General features: G+C 40.1%; 1 protein-coding gene across 1 annotated transcript in view; it reads left to right on the forward strand.

Annotated features, from left to right (window-relative positions):
* Positions 1–18,800, forward strand: part of ITGA2 (integrin subunit alpha 2) — a gene marked incomplete at both ends in the record, with an annotated part of 103,571 nt that overhangs the window by 33,537 nt on the left and 51,234 nt on the right. The window contains 2 exons of the mRNA XM_082652420.1: positions 16,467–16,576; positions 18,189–18,280. Coding sequence (XP_082508546.1) covers positions 16,467–16,576; positions 18,189–18,280 — 202 coding nt within the window. The remainder of the gene's footprint in view (positions 1–16,466; positions 16,577–18,188; positions 18,281–18,800) is intronic.

Here is an 18,800-nt window from a genome sequence, read left to right on the forward strand (position 1 = left end):
TGAAATGTTCCCTGCTGTGGACACAAATTTGTATGCCCATCTTTTGTGACTTGCATGTGGAATAGATCTGCTGCTCCGGAGTATCTGGAGACCTTCAGTGATCTGTGGAACTCCTCTGTGCCTCGCCAGCTAGTCTTATCATTTTAAGCTTTCCTCTGTGTTAATGCCTGAATGTCTGTTTTTAGAATGAGTTCATTCACGATGGTGCTGGGACTCACACACACACACACACACACCTTCCTGGCGGCTACTTGTCTGAAACTTTTCCATCCATCAACTCCGTCCGAAGAAGGATCTGGTTAATGCTAAGTGGCACAGGTGGAACCTATTTGTTAATTTACTTAGGGCCCAGGTGACAGGACAACAGTGAGTAGCTCTCCTGGAAGAGTTCTAAGTCAGCTTAATACGGCAGAAAGAATTGGAGGTTTGCAGTGAAAGGGCAGATCTAGACTTTGCTGCTCATCAGACAGAGTCAGTTTCTTTATATGAAAACAGGAGTAGTCATAATATTTGATCTCACAGAGTATTTATAAGGATCAAAGAAGATCCTTATAAAATAAAGGATAAAATGTGCTTTATAAAGTGTAAAGTAGTTTACAAATATGGTTGCTTTTCCAGTTCTTAGCACTGATAGCCATCTGCCGAAGCACCTATTTAAAAGGTACTATCTCATGGGCTTTGACTTATAAAAATGTGTGACCTTAAAAGCATTCCTTTCCTCCCCGCCGGGGCACAAGAATGTGGAATTTATACCATCACAAGACTTTAAATGGACTATTTTGGCTTTTGAGTTTAACTTCAGGAAAACTGCATGTTGGATGAGTCAACGTAACAGAATCAGTTTTTATGGATTCAATTGCTTCCAGTGCAAAAGCTAATTTCCAGGATTTTTGTGAGACAGAACAGTAGGCTTAAGATGTTCTAGCAGTAATGAAGTCGGTGGACTTCGCACTGGGGAACTGAAAGACCTTGAGAGTGTAGCCGTCCCACTGTTTGAGGAAGTGATCTGGCGGCCACAGAAGTCTGAGGCAGCATGATGAGGCCAGGAGACTGAAACTGCCTTTCAACGTATGCCAAAGAGTTTAGCTATTAAATTTATAATTGCAGTGTTTCCCAGCCAAGAGCTGAAAATGAACTCTCTTACCCATCTTCTCCCTTCCTAGAGATGTGAAGTCTTACAGGTGAATTCTTCCCATCACCAGCTCCTTTTATGTTCCAAGCAGGTAGCCATAGGGAACTCAGCGGACTCCTTGTGTTGTCAATGGCCTGGAACTAAATATAAGGAATAGTATTTATATTTATAAGCTGTAGGCTTTGAAATTTCTCATCTTAATGTGGGTATTATATGTAGTAAGCTTCTAATGGCAAACAAAATACCACCATGGATGGCTGATAGACATTGCCAACTGAAAACACCTCCTCCTGACCTTCTGAGCTTCCCTTGCCTCAAAATCTTGCTCTACTGACCATATCCCCCTTATCTGATGATGGCCGCTCGGTTGCTTTTAGTTCTAGCTGAAAACCTTGGGGTCATCCTTTGGGGTTTTTTTTTTATTATTATTCAAACACTAACCTCTCAAGAAATCCTGCTGGCCCTACCTTCAAAATATATCTGAAATAAGGACACTTGTCACCACCTTCCCTTCTGCCAGCCCCGTAGGAGCCTGGCATCACCTCTTGCCTGTACTATCCCAGGTGCCTTCTAAGCGCTTCACCTGTTCTGCCTTTACCCCCATGCAATCATTCTCAACAGAGAAGCCTTCAAAATCCTTCTAAAATATGTCAGATCATACCGCTACTGTGCTCAGAACACTCCAATGACTTTCTTTCTCATAGTTCACTCAGAGGGAAAACTGAGTCCTTATGATTTCATACAAGGCTCTGCAAGATCTGGGCCCATTACCAGCATGACCTCATCTCTTACAATTTCCCCCTTGTGCATTCTGGTCCAGCCACAGGGCTTTTGCACTTGCTGTTCCCATAGCCAGGACTATTCCTGGCTCTTACGGTTTTACTCCTTTCCCTCCATCTACTCTTTACTTAAATGTCACCTCAGTGAGGCCTTCCCTGGCCCTCCTAATAAAGATTATAACACCCTCCACCTCACGCTCCTAACTTTATCCTCCTCACTTTTCCCACAAAGCACTGATCACTATCACCATATGTTTTACTTACTTATTACACTTATTGTCTGTCTTTTCCCACTAGAATGTAGCCTCTGTGAGGCCATAAATTTTTGACTGACTTACTCTCTAATATCTCCCCAGTGCCTAGAATTGAGTCTGGCACACAGTTGGCCTGGCCACCAGGTACAGCGTCACAGGTTGTATACTGCACAAGGCCAGGGCACACCATGCATGTGGGAATGGTACCTGCTAGAGCTGTGCAACATGTCAGCCCCCAAAGATCTTAAAAAACATTTATTGAATCAAACAAAACATGCTTTGCCCTAGTCAATATTTTTAAGTGCACCTCTGTCCATAATCTCTGGAAAAGTCTCTAGTATCGAAGGAACGCTTGGAGAGTTTAGAAAATCACAGACCAAAGGGAGATATTTATAACAGCCCCCAGATTGTGGGTTTAAAACTACCTACACCACCGTAAATACTGTTTACTAACTAAACAAAGTATTTTGAATTCCACTGGAGGTGGGCAGATTTGCTATGTTTTGGAACTCTATATAATCACTATTTTCCCACAAGATAATTGAACAGTAAGTGTTATTTTAAGTCGTCTTGGAAGAATTCCCAGTTCCACTGTAGGAAAAGAGGAGTTTATATCTTGGGATTTTGTTTTGTTTTGAGAATCAGCATGCACGACTGTTCACGCAGCTCTTTGTCTGGTTGTGATTAAATTAAATCCATAACTTCAAAGAGGCTTTGCCGCATTTCAGCAGGGTTTACCTACCAACGTATCCTATTCCAAACCTTTATAACATTCTCTCCTGGCATGTTTCTTCCTGCTACAGCTGATTACATAAAAGTTTATAGATAAATATATCTGCCTCCCTCATCTTTCTGTCTGATTAATTTGAGAATGTCACAGTTCCCTCGGAGTAACCATGGGTGATGTCATAGCCTTTCCTTGTGAGGATGAGTTGTCAGGAACAAGGATTTCACTAGGTGCAAGGGAGGAGGAGAATCTACTGGAAACACTGCCAATAAAGGAGGTGAGCAATGGTTTTACAAACATTCTCTGTAGTCACTAGTATGACCTGCGACTTCCCAATGTGGTTCACAGTATTTAAAGAATGAATCATACACGATGAGGATATCCTTGCTGTTCTTCAGCAGTCACCAAAATGGTCTGGTTGCCACCGTCATCCATTGTTTGGGGTTAAGAGTTCAATATGGCATAACGCTGCCAGAGATTTATGTGTTCTGTGTGAGAATCTCAGGTCCTTTCATAAATTCCTTGTTGAGGGGCACACAGCTGCACAGATGCTTGCCTTCTCTTCTTCCTGTCTGATGAATGGGGTGGGGATGGGGGTAACTTTCACGGTGGTGGTGGAGATGTCATCATCTCCCAGAGCCTCGAGGTTGTCAAATCATGAATTCTGGGAGGGGATAGGAGGGGGTGGGGGGAGAGTGTCCAGGGAATGTCGATAGGAAACAGCAAGTGGGCTTTTGAGCTTTCTCACTGAGAAAACAGGTAGCTAGTGATGCAGCTTTACTGCTGGAGGCTCTGAGGAACAAAATGGTTCAATTTTAGGTGAGAAACACTAAACTTTTGTTTCTCAGTGTGTTTCTCTGGAATATGCTGAGGGTGGGTGGGAAAGGTGCACAGCAGAAGCCGCGCAAATGGCCACATTTGGGACCATCTGAACATACGCTGCTCTTCCCTGTCTGTAAACAGTACGACCCCCATCTCAGTAGGTGTGGCCTGACCCTCAAGTTCCAGTTCCTACTCCTTGATGATTCTGGAGCCCAACCCATCTGTTCAGACAGTTTTCCCAACCCGGGCCCTTTGCCAGGCCTTCTTGCCCCTAATAGGAAAGGGTCACGAGCTTGGGCGTCAGAATCAGTTATGCTTGGCTCTCACGACCTAGGTGAATATGAGTAAGTTGCTCATCTCTCTGTGTCTCAGCGATTCTGTATGGAAAATGGAGATAACATAATCTCAGACTCGTTTTGCACAGGAAGTTAATAATGTTCAGAAAGACTCTCATTCAGTACCAGCTGTCGTAAGATTTGCTGTAATTAATATCAATTCCCAGCATGTAAAGGGGCAAAGCCACACTTCCTATGATAGTTTCTTGCTATCAGGTGCCATGTTGTTCCCTACAGACTCCTCAGTCAGCTTTTGTTTAAAAAATAAAGACACAAGTTAGACGCATCATGGATATGTGGAGACTGAATCAGGAACAGCAGACAGAGCAGTGACCATATAATGCTTTCCTCTCAACTTGGTGGAGTTTTTTCACCTCTTGTTGTTTGTCTGTTTTTTCTTCAATTTGGACAGAAAGAAATGCTCCTCAATAAAAACAGAACTAAAAATTTTCTACTCAACTTTTCCTCAAGTAAGAGAATTCTCTTAGGTAATAATGTAGAATCAATACAACATTGTAAATCAACTATACTCCAATAAAAATTTTTTAAAAATAATGTAGAATCATCCATTCGTTTGTTCACTTGTGTTTTCATTCATTTGTTCAACACCTAGTCACTCAGTGCTATAGTCTCAATTCCTAGTCCCCATGGACTTTTCCTCTCTAGGGGGGATTTAATCAGGAGGCAAGCACTTCCAGGGTAACGTGATGAAAACTGGGACAGGGAAAGCTCAGAGGCTATGAAAGTCTTCAGGAAATCCACCTTGCTCAAATGTGGAAGAACCAGGGGACTTCCTGGAAGAAGTGGTTGTCTAATGGGAGACATAACTAATGAGCAGAATTTCCCAGGCAGGGAACAGCATGTGTGAAGGTTTAGAAGCAAGAAGAACTCAGCTCCTCCACCAGATCAGAGTCTAGTGACTAAAATACAGAATTTCAGGAATGTACCAGGAGAAAACAGGGCTGGAAAAGTAAGCAAGGGCCAGATTATCTCTTTCTTTCTTTATTAAAGAAATTTTTATTGATGTATAGTTAATTTATAATGTTAGTTTCAGGTGTACAGCTAAGTGATTATATATGTGTGTGTGTGTGTGTGTGTGTGTGTGTGTGTGTGTGTATGTATATTCTTTTTCAGTCTCTTTCTTTCTTTCTTAAATTTTAAGATGTATCCTGCACACAAAGATCAGAGGTAATACTGTGTATTTCCACTATGGAATGAAGACCAGAGATTTGTACAAATGGAGAAAAATTGAGCTGCTGGAAGACAGTTTTTTTTTGGTTTTTTTTTTTTTGTGGTACGCGGGCCTCTCACTGCTGTGGCCTCTCCCGTTGCGGAGCACAGGCTCCAGAAACGCAGGCTCAGCGGCCATGGCTCACGGGCCCAGCCGCTCCGCGGCATGTGGGATCCTCCCGGACCGGGGCACGAACACGTGTCCCCTGCATCGGCAGGCAGACTCTCAACCACTGCGCCACCAGGGAAGCCCTAGAAGATAGTTATTACAATACAGAGTCTTCATAAGTTTCCTAACTTCCTCCGAGTTGTCATGAATTTGAAGAACATCAGATATGTTCAAACATGCACTTCAAATCCTGCTCTATGATTCTCTCCCTCCATTAAAGTGAATATTGGGACTTACTAATAGCCAATATTTCAATCCTATTTCTATTTGTATTTCAGGTATACAGATTGTGGTTCACAATTTTTAAAGGTTATGTTCCATTTATAGTTACTATAAAATATTGACTATATTCCCTGTGTTGTACTATATATCCTTAATAGCTTATTTATTTATACATAGTAATTAGTGCCTCTTAATCCTCTACCCCTATATTGCCCCTCCTCCCTTCCCTCTCCGCACTGGTAACCACTAGTTTGTTCTCTGTATCTGTGAGTCTGTTTCCTTTTTGTTGTATTCACAAGTGTGTTTTACTTTTTAGAGTCCACATAGAAGTGATATCATACAGTATTTGTCTTTCTCTGTCTGACTTATTTCACTAAGCATAATACCCTCCAAGTTCATTCATGTTGTTGCAAATGGCAAAATTTCATTCATTTTTTATGGCTAAATAGTATTCTAGTGTGTGTGTGTGTGTGTTTGTGTGTGTGTGTGTGTGTGTGTGTGTGTATACCACATCTTCTTTATCCATTCATCTGTTGATGGACACTTAGGTTGCTTTCATATCTTGGAAATTGTAAAAAATGCTGATTTGAACATTGGGGTGCACATATCTTTTCAAATTAGTGGGGGTTTTTGTTCTTGTTTTTTCCCCAGATAAATACCCAGAAGTAGAATTGCTGGGTCATATGGTAGTTCTATTTTTAGTTTTTTGAGAAACCTCCATACTGTTTTCCATAGTGGCTGCACCAATTTACATTCCCACCAAGAGTGTATAAGGGCTCTCTTTTCTCCACATCCTCACCAACATTTGTTATTTGTGGGGTTTTTGATGATAGCTATTCTGACAGGTATGAAGTGCTATTTCATTGTGGTTTTAATTTGCATTTCTCTGATGATTGATTATGTTAAGGATCTTTCCATGTGCCTATTGGCCATCTGTATGTCTTTGGAAAAGCGTTTATTCAGGTCTTCTGCCCTTTATTTTTTTTTAACGTCTTTTTTGGAGTATAATTGCTTCACAATGGTGTGTTAGGTGCTGCTGTATAACAAAGTGAATCAGCTATACATATACATATATCCCCATATCCCCTCCCTCTTGCGTCTCCCTCCCACCTTCCCTATCCCACCCCTCTAGGTGGGCACAAAGCACCGAGCTGATCTCCCTGTGCTATGTGGCTGCTTCCCACTAGCTATCTATTTTACGTTTGGTAGTGTATATATGTCCATGCCACTCTCTCACTTCATCCCAGCTTACCCTTCCCCCTCCCCGTGTCCTCAAGTCCATTCTCTATGTCTGTGTCTTTATTCCTGTCCTGCCCCTAGTTCTTCAGAACCATTATTTATTTATTTATTTATTTTTAGATTCCATACATATGTGTTAGCTTATGGTAGTTGTTTTTCTCTTTCTGACTTACTTCACTCTGTATGACAGACTCTAGGTCCATCCACCTCACTACAAATAACTCAATTTTGTTTCCTTTTATAGCGAATAATATTCCATTGTATATATGTGCCACACCTTCTTTATCCATTCATCTGTCAGTGGAAACTTAGGTTGCTTCCATGTCCTGGCTATTGTAAATAGTGCTGCAGTGAACAATGTGGTACATGACTCTTTTAGAATTATGGTTTTCTCAGGATATATGCCCAGTAGTGGGATTGCTGGGTCGTATGGTAATTCTATTTTTAGTTTTTTAAGGAAACTCCATAGTGTTCTCCATAGTGGCTGTATCAATTTACATTCCCACCAACAGCGTAGAAGTGTTCCCTTTTCTCCACACCCTCTCCAGCATTTATCGTTTGTAGATTTTTTTGATGATGGCCATTCTGACCACTGTGAGGTGATACCTCATTGTAGTTTTGATTTACATTTCTCTAACGATTAGTGATGTTGAGCATCATTTCATGTGTTTGTTGACAATCTGTATATCTTCTTTGGAGAAATGTCTATTTAGCTCTTCTGCCCATTTTTGGATTGGGTTGTTTGTTCTTTGATGTTGAACTGCATGAGCTGCTTGTATATTTTGGAGATTAATCCTTTGTCAGTTGCTTCATTTGCAAATATTTTCTACCATTCTGAGGGTTGTCTTTTCATCTCCTCTACGGTTTCCTTTGCTGTGCAAAAGCTTTTAAATTTCATTAGGTCCCATTTGTATATTTTTGTTTTTATTTCCATTTCTCCAGGAGGTGGGTCAAAAAGGATCTTGATGTGATTTAAGTCATACAGTGTTCTGCCTATATTTTCCTCTAAGAGATTTATAGTGTCTTACATTTAGGTCTCTAATCCATTTTGAGTTTATTTTTGTGTATGGTGTTAGGTAGTGTTCTAATTTCATTCTTTTACATGTAGCTATCCTGTTTCCCCAGCACCATTTATTGAAGAGGCTTTCTTTTCTCCATTGTATATCCTTGGCTCCTTTGTCAAAGATAAGGTGACCATATGTGGGTGGGTTTATCTCTGGGCTTTCTATCCTGTTCCATTGATATATATTTCTGTTTTTGTGCCAGTACTGTACTGTCTTGATTACTGTAGCTTTGTAGTATAGTCTGAAGTCCAGGAGCCTGATTCCTCAAGCTCCGTTTTTCTTTCTCAAGATTGCTTTGGCTATTTGGGATCTTTTGTGTTCCCATGCAAATTGTGCAATTTTTTGTTCTGTTCTGTGAAAAATGCCATTGGTAGTTTGATAGGGATTGCACTGAATCCTATAGTATAGTCATTTTCACAATGTTGATTCTTCCAATCCAAGAACATGGTATATCTCTCCATCTGTCTGTATCATCTTTAGTTTCTTTCATCAGTGTCTTACAGTTTTCTGCATACAGGTCTACCTAGGTAGGTTTATTCCTAGGTATTTTATTCTTTTTGTTGCAGTGGTAAATGGGAGTGTTCCCTTAATTTCTCTTTCAGATTTTTCATCATTAGTGTGTAGAAATGCAAGAGATTTCTGTGCATTAATTTTGTATCCTGCTACTTTACCAAATTCATTGATAGCTCTAGTAGTTTTCTGGTAACATATTTAGGATTCTCTGTGAATAGTAACATGTCATCTGCTAAGAGTGACAGTTTTACTTCTTCTTTTCCGATTTGGATTCCTTTAATTTCTTTTTCTTCCCTGATTACCGTGGCTAGGACTTCCAAACTGTGTTGAATAATAGTGGTGAGAGTGGGCAACCTTGTCTTGTTCCTGATCTTAGAGGAAATGGTTTCAGTTTTTCACCATTGAGAATGATGTTGGCTGTGGGTTTGTCATATGTGGCCTTTATTATGTTGAGGTAAGTTCCCCCTATGCCTACTTTCTGGTGGGTTTTTATCATAAATCGGTGTTGAATTTTGTCAAAAGCTTTTTCTGCATCTATTGAGATAATCATATGCTTTTTCTCCTTCAATTTGTTAATATGGTTTATCACATTGATAGATTTGCATATATTGAAGAATCCTTGCATTCCTGGAATAAACCCCACTTGATCATGGTGTATGATCCTTTTAGTGTGCTGTTGGATTCTGTTTGCTAGCATTTTGTTGAGGATTTTTCACCTATGTTCATCAGTGCTATGGGCCTGTAGTTGTCGTTTTTTTGTGACATCTTTGTCTGGTTTTCATATCAGGGTAATGGTGACCTCATCAAATGAGTTTGGGAGTGTTCCTCGCTCTGCTCTATTTTGGAAGAGTTTGAGAAAGATAGGTATTAGCTCTTCTCTAAATGTTTGATAAAATTGGCCTGTGAAGCTGTCTTGTCCTGGGCTTTTGTTTGTTGGAAGATTTTTAATCATAGTTTCAATTTCAGTGCTTGTGATTGGTCTGTTTATATTTTCTATTTCTTCCTGGTTCAGTCTCAGAAGATTGTGCTTTTCTAAGAATTTGTCCATTTCTTCCAGGTTATCCATTTTATTGGCATATAGTAGCTTGTAGTAATCTCTCACGATCCTTTGTATTTCTGCAGTGTCCGTTGTTACTTCTCCTTATTCATTTCTAATTCTGTTGATTTGAGTCTTTTCTGTTTTTTTCTTGATGAGCCTGGCTAATGGTTTATCAATCTTCTTTATCTTCTCAGAGAACCACCTTTTAGTTTTATTGACCTTTGCTATCGTTTCCTTCATTTCGTTTTCATTTATTTCTGATCTGATCTTTATGACTTCTTTCCTTGGGCTAACTTTGGGGGTTTTTTTGTTCTTTCTCTAATTGCTTTAGGTGTAAGTTTAGGTTGTTTATTTGAGATTTTTCTTAGGTAGGATTGTATTGCTATATACTTCCCTCTTAGAACTGCTTTTGCTGCATCCCATAGGTGTTGGGTTGTTGTGTTTTCATTGTCATTTGTTCCTAGATATATTTTGATTTCCTCAGTGACCTCTTGGTTATTTAGTAGTGTATGGTTTAGCCTCCATGTGTTTGTATTTTTTACAGATCTTTTCCTGTAATTGATATCTTGGCTCATAGCATTGTGGTCAGAAAAGATACTTGATACGATTTCAATTTTCTTAAATTTACCAAGGCTTGATTTGTGACCCAATATATGATCTATCCTGGAGAATGTTCCATGAGCACTTGAGAAAAACGTGTATTCTGGTTTTTCTGGATGGAATGTCCTATAAATATCAATTAAGTCCATCTTTTTTAATGTATCATTTAAGGCTTGTGTTTCCTTATTTATTTTCATTTTGGATGATCTGTCCATGGGTGAAAGTGGGGTGTTAAAGTCCCCTACTCTGTTTGTGTTACTGTCGATTTCCCCTTTTATGGCTGTTAGTATTTGCCTTATGTATTGAGGTGCTCCTATGTTGGGTGCATAAGTATTTACAATTGTTATATCTTCTTCTTGGATTGATCCCTTGATCATTATTTAGTGTCCTTGTCTCTTGTAATAGTCTTTGTTTTAAAGTCTATTTTGTCTGATATGAGAATTGCTACTCCAGCTTTCTTTTGATTTCCATTTGCATGGATTATCTTTCTCCATCTCCTCACTTTCAGTCTCTATGTATGTCTGAGGTGGATCTCTTGTAGACAGCTTATATATGGGTCTTGTTTTTGTATCCATTCAACCAGTCTGTGTCTTTTGGTTGGAGCATTTAATCCATTTGCTTTAAGGTAATTATCCATATGTATGTTCCTATTACCGTTTTCTTAATTGTTTTTGGTTTGTTGTTGTAGGTCTTTTCCTTCTCTTGTGTTTCCTGCCTAGAGAAGTTCCTTTAGCATTTGTTGTAAAGCTGCTTTGGTGGTGCTGAATTCTCTTAGCTTTTGCTTGTTTGTAAAAGTTTTAATTTCTCCATCAAATCTGAACGAGATCCTTGCTGGGTAGAGTAATCTTGGTTGTACGTTTTTCCCTTTCATCACTTTAAATATGTCCTACCACTCCCTTCTGGCTTGTAGAGTTTCTCCTGAAAGATCAGCTCTTAACATTATGGGGATTCCCTTGTATGTTATTTGTTGGTTTTCCCTTGCTGCTTTTAATATTTTTTCTTTGTATTTAATTTTTGATAGTTTGATTACTATGTGTCTTGGCATGTTTCTCCTTGATTTATCCTGTATGGGACTCTCTGCACTTCCTGGACTTGATTGACTATTTCCTTTCCCATATTAGGGAAGTTTTCAACTATAATCTCTTCAAAATATTTTCTCAGTCCTTTTCTTTTTCACTTCATCTTCTGGGACCCCTATAACTGGAATGTTGGTGCATTTAATGTTGTCCCAGTGGTCTCCGAGACTGCCCTAAATTCTTTTCATTCTTTTTCTTTATTCTGCTCTGCAGTAGTTATTTCAACTATTTTATCATCCAGGTCACTTATCCATTCTTCTGCCTCAGTTATTCTGCTATTGATTCCTTCTAGAGAATTTTTAATTTCATTTATTGTGCTGTTCATCATTGTTTGTTTGCTCTTTAGTTCTTCCTGGTCCCTGTTAAAATGTTTCTTGTATTTTCTCCATTCTATTTCCAAGATTTTGCATCATCTTTACTATCATTACTCTGAATTCTTTTTCAGGTAGACTGCATATTTCCTCTTCATTTGTTTGGTGGGTTTTTACCTTGCTCCTTCATCTGCTGTGTATTTCTCTGTCTTCTTAATTTGCTTAACTTACTGTGTTTGGGGTTTCCTTTTAACAGGCTACAAGTTCATAGTTCCCATTGTTTTTGGTGTGTGCCCCCAGTGGGTAAGTTTGGTTCAGTGGGCTGTGTAGGCTTCCTGGTGGAGGGGACTGGTGCTTGTGTTCTGATGGGTGAGTCTGGATCTTGTCTTTCTGGTGGGCAGGACCACGTCCAGTGGTGTGTTTTGGGGTGTCTGTGACCTTATTATGATTTTAGGCAGCCTCTCTGCTAATGGGTGGTGTTGTGTTCCTGTCTTGCTACTTGTTTGACATGGGATATCCAGCACTGGAGCTTACTGATTGTTGAGTGGAGCTGGGTCTTAGCATTGAGATGGAGATCTCTGGGAGAGTTCTCACCGATTGATATTATGAGGGGCCAGGAAGTCTCTGGTGGACCAGTGTCCTGAACTTGGCTGTCCCCCCTCAGAGGCTCAGGCCTGACACCTGGGTGGAACACTAAGACCCTGTCAGCCACACGGCTCAGAAGAAAAGGGAGAAAAGAAATAAAAACGAAAGAAAGAAAAATTAAAAATAAAGTTATTAAAATAAAAAAATTATTAAAATAAATAAATAAAAAGTTTAAAAAAAAGAGAGAGCAACCAATCCCACAAACAAATCCACCAATGATAACAAGCACTAAAAACTATACTAAAAAGAAACGGACAGAAAGAACCCTAGGACAGATGGTAAAAGTAAACCTATACAGACAAAATCACACAAGGAAGCGTACACATACACAATCACAAAAAGAAAAAGAAAAATATATATACATATATATATAAAAGAAGAGAGCAAACAAATCAATAAACAAATCTACCAATGATAATAAGCTGTAAATACTAAACTAAGATAAACATAAAAGTAGAAACAAATTAGACACAGAAAGCAAATTCCAAGTCTACAGTTGCTCCCAAAGTCCACCGCCTCAGTTTTGGGATGATTCGTTGTCTATTCAGGTATTCCACAGATGCAGGGTACATCAAGTTGATTGTGGAGATTTAATCCGCTGCTCCTGATGCTGCATGGAGAGATTTCCCTTTCTCTTCTTTGTTCGCACAGCTCCTGGGGTTCAGCTTTGGATTTCCCCCTGCCTCTGCAGGTAGGTCGCCCTTTGGCATCTGTTCTTCACCCAGACAGGAGGGTGTTAAAGGAGCAATGATTCCGGGGCTCTGGCTCACTCAGGCTGGGGGAAGGGAGGGGTATGGTAGTTATAACTGGAATGCAGGGTGAGCCTGCAGTGGCAGAGGCTGGCAAGACATTGCAACAGCCTGAGGAACGCTGTGTGTTCTCCCAGGGAAGTTGTCCGTGGATCACGGAACACTGGCAATGGCGGGCTGCACAGGCTCCCAGGACGGGAGGTGTGGATAGTGACCTGTGCTTGCACATAGGCTTCTTGGTGGCTGCAGCAGCAGCGTTAGTATTTCATGCCCGTCTCTGGTGTCCACGCTGATAGCTGTGGCTCATGCCTGTCTCTGGGGTTCATTTAGGCAGTGCTCTGAATCCCCTCTCCTTGCACACCCCGAAACAATGGTCTCTTGCCTCTTAGGCAAATCCATACTTTTTCCCAGACTCCCTTCCGGCTAGCTGTGGTGCACTAGCCCCCTTCAGACTGTGTTCATGCAGCCACCACCAGTCCCGTCCCTGGGATCTGACCTCCGCAGCCCGAGCCTCAGCTCCCAGCCCCCACCCGACCCAGCGGTTGAGCAGACAAGTCTTTCAGGTTGGTGAGTGCTGGTCGGCACTGATCCGCTGTGCGGGAATCTGTCCACTTTGCCCTCTGCACCCCTGTTGCTGCGCTCTCCTCCATGACTCCGAAGCTTCCCCCCCTGCCCACCCTCCATCCCCACCAGTGAAAGGGCTTCCTAGTGTGTGGAAACTTCCTCCTTCACGGCTCCCTCCCACTGGTGCAAGTCCCGTGCCTATCCTTTTGTCTCTGTTTTTTCTTTTTTCTTTTGCCCTACCCAGGTATGTGGGAAGTTTCTTGCCTTTTGGGAAGTCTGAGGTCTTCTGCAAGAATTCAGTAGGTGTTCTGTAGGAGTTGCTCCACATGTAGGTGTATTTTTGATGTAGTTATGGAAGGAAGGTGATCTCCATGTCTTTCTCCTCCACCATCTTGAAGTTCCTCCCTCCCCTTTTTTTTTATTGTTTTTTTTTCTTTGATGTTGAGTTGTATGAGCTGTTTATATATTTTGTATATTAACCCCTTATCAGTCTTATCATTTGCAAATATTTTCTCCCATTCAGTAGGTTGTCTTTTTGTTTTGTTGATGATTTCTATAGGCAGTATTTTAACAGGTAAATTAGGTAAAATATCTGCTCAGAAGAAGAAAAAAACTTTCAACTGTAACCTTAATCAAAGTTAGCTGTTTTAAAGTATTCTAGGAACTTCCCTGGTGGTCCAGTGGTAAAGGATCTGCCTTCCAATGCAGGGGATGCACGTTCAGTCCCTGGTTGGGGAACTAAGATCCCACATGCAGCCGGGCAACTAAGCCCTTGTGCCACAACTACTGAGCTTGTGTACCTCAACAAGAGAGCCTGCGTGCTGCAAACCACAGAGCCCATGAACCCTGGAGCCTGCACACCACAACTAGAGAGAGAAAACCCGCATGACACAACTAGAGAGAAGCCCGCGCACCACAATGAAGAGCCCATGCGCTGTAATGAAAGATCCTGGATGCCTCAGCAAAGATCTCATGTGCCAGAACTAAGAACTGACACAGCCAAAAAAATAAAGAAAATAAATAAAACGAATATTCAAAAAAAGTATCCTAGAATGCTCTATAAAATATTAGTTTGAAAATAATTATATAAGATGAATAAGGGGAGAAGACTATTACTGAATCATTAACTCTCTTTCAAAATAATTTGTATTTTCCTCTTTCCATGATTGTTCATGGTGTTCCCTCTGTTAAGAATGCTGACTACCAGCCTCATCCTTTGATGTCCATTTTTGCTTCCTTAGACCATTTTACTTTTTTTCAGGAAGGGGAACTTATTCGTATCTTTCTACTCATTTGTATGATTATTATTATTTTTTGTTTTGTTTTGTTTTGTGGTACGTGGGCCTCTCACTGCTGTGGCCTTTCCTGTTGCGGAGCACAGGCTCCGGACGCGCAGGCTCAGCGGCCATGGCTCACGGGCCCAGCTGCTCCGCGGCATGTGGGATCTTTCCGGACCGGGGCACGAACCCGTGTCCCCTGCATCGGCAGGTGGACTCTCAACCACTGCGCCACCAGGGAAGCCCTGTATGATTATTATTTTACTTGTTATGTATTTTAAACAGTTTTACTAAGTTAGTAGAAATGTACCGTAGACTTTTTTATCCACTGTAGCACTTAATTGGGCACATGTTGTTTAATCAGTAATGTTAAAATATTTAGACAGAAGCCTCATGAAAGAATTTTTTTTTTTTTTTTTTGGCGGTATGCGGGCCTCTCACTGCTGTGGCCTCTCCCGTTGCGGAGCACAGGCTCCGGACGCGCAGCCTCAGCGGCCGTGGCTCACGGGCCCAGCCGCTCCGCGGCATGTGGGATCCTCCCGGACCAGGGCACGAACCCGTGTCCCCTGCATCAGCAGGCCGACTCTCAACCACTGCGCCACCAGGGAAGCCCGACATGAAAGAATTTAAGTTTCATAGATCAATAATCTAATCCTTCCCAACTTTGACAAGGAAAAAATGTTGAGTCAAATACGCTTCCTTAGTCACTGGATGCTGCTGAGTAATTAACATACAGGAGTTTCTAAAGATCAGGCTGTTACATGGACTCTTTCTGTCCATTCTTCTGTGGCCAGAAATGTCGAGTGAGTGGTTCTACAGGGAAATGCATAGTCTCTTACTGGAAAAATTCTGTAGGGAGTGAACTAACCAAAGGGAAGATGTTAGCACCCGTCTCTGACCTCAGTGTTCTGTATTCCGGCTATAAACACATAGGATACACATCAATGAAATCATGATTTCATTATGATACACATAAGGAGAGCCCCACAGTACACTTGCTCTTTATTTTTGCTGAGGATTCCCTTATATAGACGGTAAGCATAAAGCCATTTAGATAGCTCATCTGCTCCCTAAATAACATATAAAAGTGCTTAGGGCATAGAAAGCACTGGACAAATATTAGTTTTCACTTTAGCTTTTAATATCGTTTCGTTCTTTAGAGCTATGCTGACCAAAGAGCCACTGGCCGCCCATGGGTACTGAACACTTGAAATATTACTTGTCTACATTGATATGTGCTCAAAATATACACACTGAATTTCAAACACTTAGTATGGAAAAAAGGATATCAACTAGCTCATTAATAACTTTAATATTGATTGCATGGTAGTGTGGATATATTGAGTTAAATAAAATATATTATTTAAGTTAATTTCACCTGTTGCTTTTTTGTTTTATTAATGTGACCACTAGAAAACTTAAAATTACATATGTGCCCACACTTATGACTTGCATTATATTTCTGTTGGACAGAACTGCTTTAGAGAGACTCCCAGGTGTGTGGAAAGACAGCTGTACTGTAGATGTTCATCAGGGATCTTGATCATCTAAGAGGAAAAGAAGGAGAGCAAATTATAGCTGAGCAAATAGAAACTGTTCACTTATTAAAAATTGAAATTAAATTTGTTTTTTTTTTTTACTGTTTTGTGGTCAGCTTTATCTTTAAGAAACTATAGCTAACATTTTATGTCTAATGGAAAATAAAATCCCTATTTCTAGGTTACTGGTTGGTTCACCATGGAGTGGCTTTCCTGAGAACCGAATGGGAGATGTGTATAAATGTCCTGTTGATCTATCCACCACTACATGTGAAAAACTGAATTTGCAAAGTAAGTTATAATTAGCAATGTGATTATTTTACACGTAACAAAATCTCATTTGTTATATACCCAGCTGGAAAATAACAACAAAACCAATCATAGTTTTGTGTTTAAGGAATGTAGACAGCTTTTGTTGCCTTTATGTCTGTAGTCATATGGGGCCCAACTGTATTCAAATTTCCAACACAGTTTGATGACCTGATTAAGAAAGATGGTTGCATGGGAAACGTGCTGCCTCCTGGGCCATCTATCCCCAGACTGTGGACCGGTTTCCACCGACATGTAGGATTATTTTGCTGGTTACTTACAGAAATCTGAGACTATCCTTACTTCTCTCCCTCCTCAAAACAAACCATTAAGTATAGAAACATCAGTACTAGGGCTGATTTTGGGCGTGCTGAGGAACACTCTTTATTTCTGGTCATGTCTAAGTGATTTCATTCTACTAAAAAAAATTCACAGTTTGGAATTCTTTGTAATTGTTTGCAATTGCTGTTTTAATTATCCACAAAAGTAGACCTCTGTTTCCAGAAGTTAAGTAGTGAAGGAGAATTGGGAAAATAGTTGGATAAGGTAGCAGAGTTAAGAGACAATTTTTCTAATAAAAAAGAGATGATCCTATTGGTAGGGAGAGTGGAAGGAGGCAATAAAAAGGGAGTGACTCCTGGTCAAGAATAAAGTTAACTGGATGGAATTAATGTCTCTGGTACCTGGGAAAATGAGTCTTAGGAAGAATGCTCTCTTCTCTGAAACACAAAGGAAAGAGAGGAGTCAGAATTCTAGAAGGACCTTTAGGTAAAGATGAGAGAAGTTGAGATTATCTTTCAAGTGTGATTATCTTCTTTGCAGTAGAGAGTGATGGGATCTGGGTTGAGTTTGGAGGCTTGAGAAGAAGGGTGAAGTTTTAAAACAGGTATCCTGGGAAATGGGGCATAAACTATATAATAAAACTTTTGAATACTCACCCCTAATATATATCTTTTTATTATTTTAGAAATTTTATGCATATGTATATATACATATGAGCAGATGACTTAGCATAATTTATGTGTATACACATATACATAAACAGTGTAATTTTATGTATATGTATACCTGTATGTGTACATATATGTATACACCTTGGCAGAGATTAGAGGATATGAGAAAATAATGATATTTATTGAGAAGAATTTCAGTGTTCAGTAGCTCAAGAATGGATGCAGCAGATGATGCCCTATTTGAGTGGGAGAGAGAAGGTTGGAGAGATTTATCTACTATTCTACATGCTAGTGTCATGATTTCCTCTTAAAGTTCATTCACTATTGCTTTGAGCCAGATTCTACCATACGGCATCCTTTGATAACACTTTAAGGATATTTTTTTCCGATCCAGAATAAAGCTTTAGCTGGAGCCACCATGACCTTTGCAGACTCCACCCCCTAGGATCACATTCTGCAGATGTGATCACATATTTAAATGAGCTGCCAGATCACTGAAGGCATCTCATTTCCATACACTTCATTATATAACACGAGCACTAAATTCAATGCTACATGTAAACCTGAGTGTACGTTGAAAAAAAATGGCTTTAAATAAATGATGATTTAACCACTCTTAAAAATCTTCTCCCCTTTGAAAGCTTCCACGAGCATTTCCAACGTTACTGAGATGAAAACCAACATGAGCCTTGGCTTGACACTGACAAGGAACGTGGGAACGGGTGGATTTCTCGTGAGTGTTTACTTTTCAAATCCTCATTCCTCTCAAGAAAGGATGAAGTCAGTGTCTTCTCACCATCCCTCCTAGCAAGCCAGATCTTGAGGTTTAAATGTTTGAGCTTGATTTTGGATAAGACTTGCTAGATGGAGAGCCAACATGAAAGAACAATATGTTGATATGTAGATGTCTTAAGATATTTAGTAAAACCATTGCCACAGAATGTTTTGGAAAAAGGGATCAGAAGGAACACCGATTCTTTACCCTTGGAAAATGTGCTTTGTATTTGTTGATAACAGCAGAATTCTAGCTCTCATTTCTCCTTCCTGTAGGAACATTCAGGATAGGTACTGCAAATTCAGAAAGTAGGTTTCAAAGCTATAAAGTACTTTTATTTTTAATCGTTTCTGATAATCATTGACCAATCTGATATTATTTAAGGCATGGCTTGATCTCATCTTATTTCATGTTAATGTGTACTCTCATTTAGTTTCTAGAAAGCTGTGAAAAGACCACCACAAATCAGTAAAAGAGA

This window comes from Grampus griseus (assembly GCF_964374135.1).
Source record: "Grampus griseus genome assembly, chromosome: 3".
In the NCBI taxonomy this organism is placed as follows: Eukaryota; Metazoa; Chordata; class Mammalia; order Artiodactyla; family Delphinidae; genus Grampus; species Grampus griseus.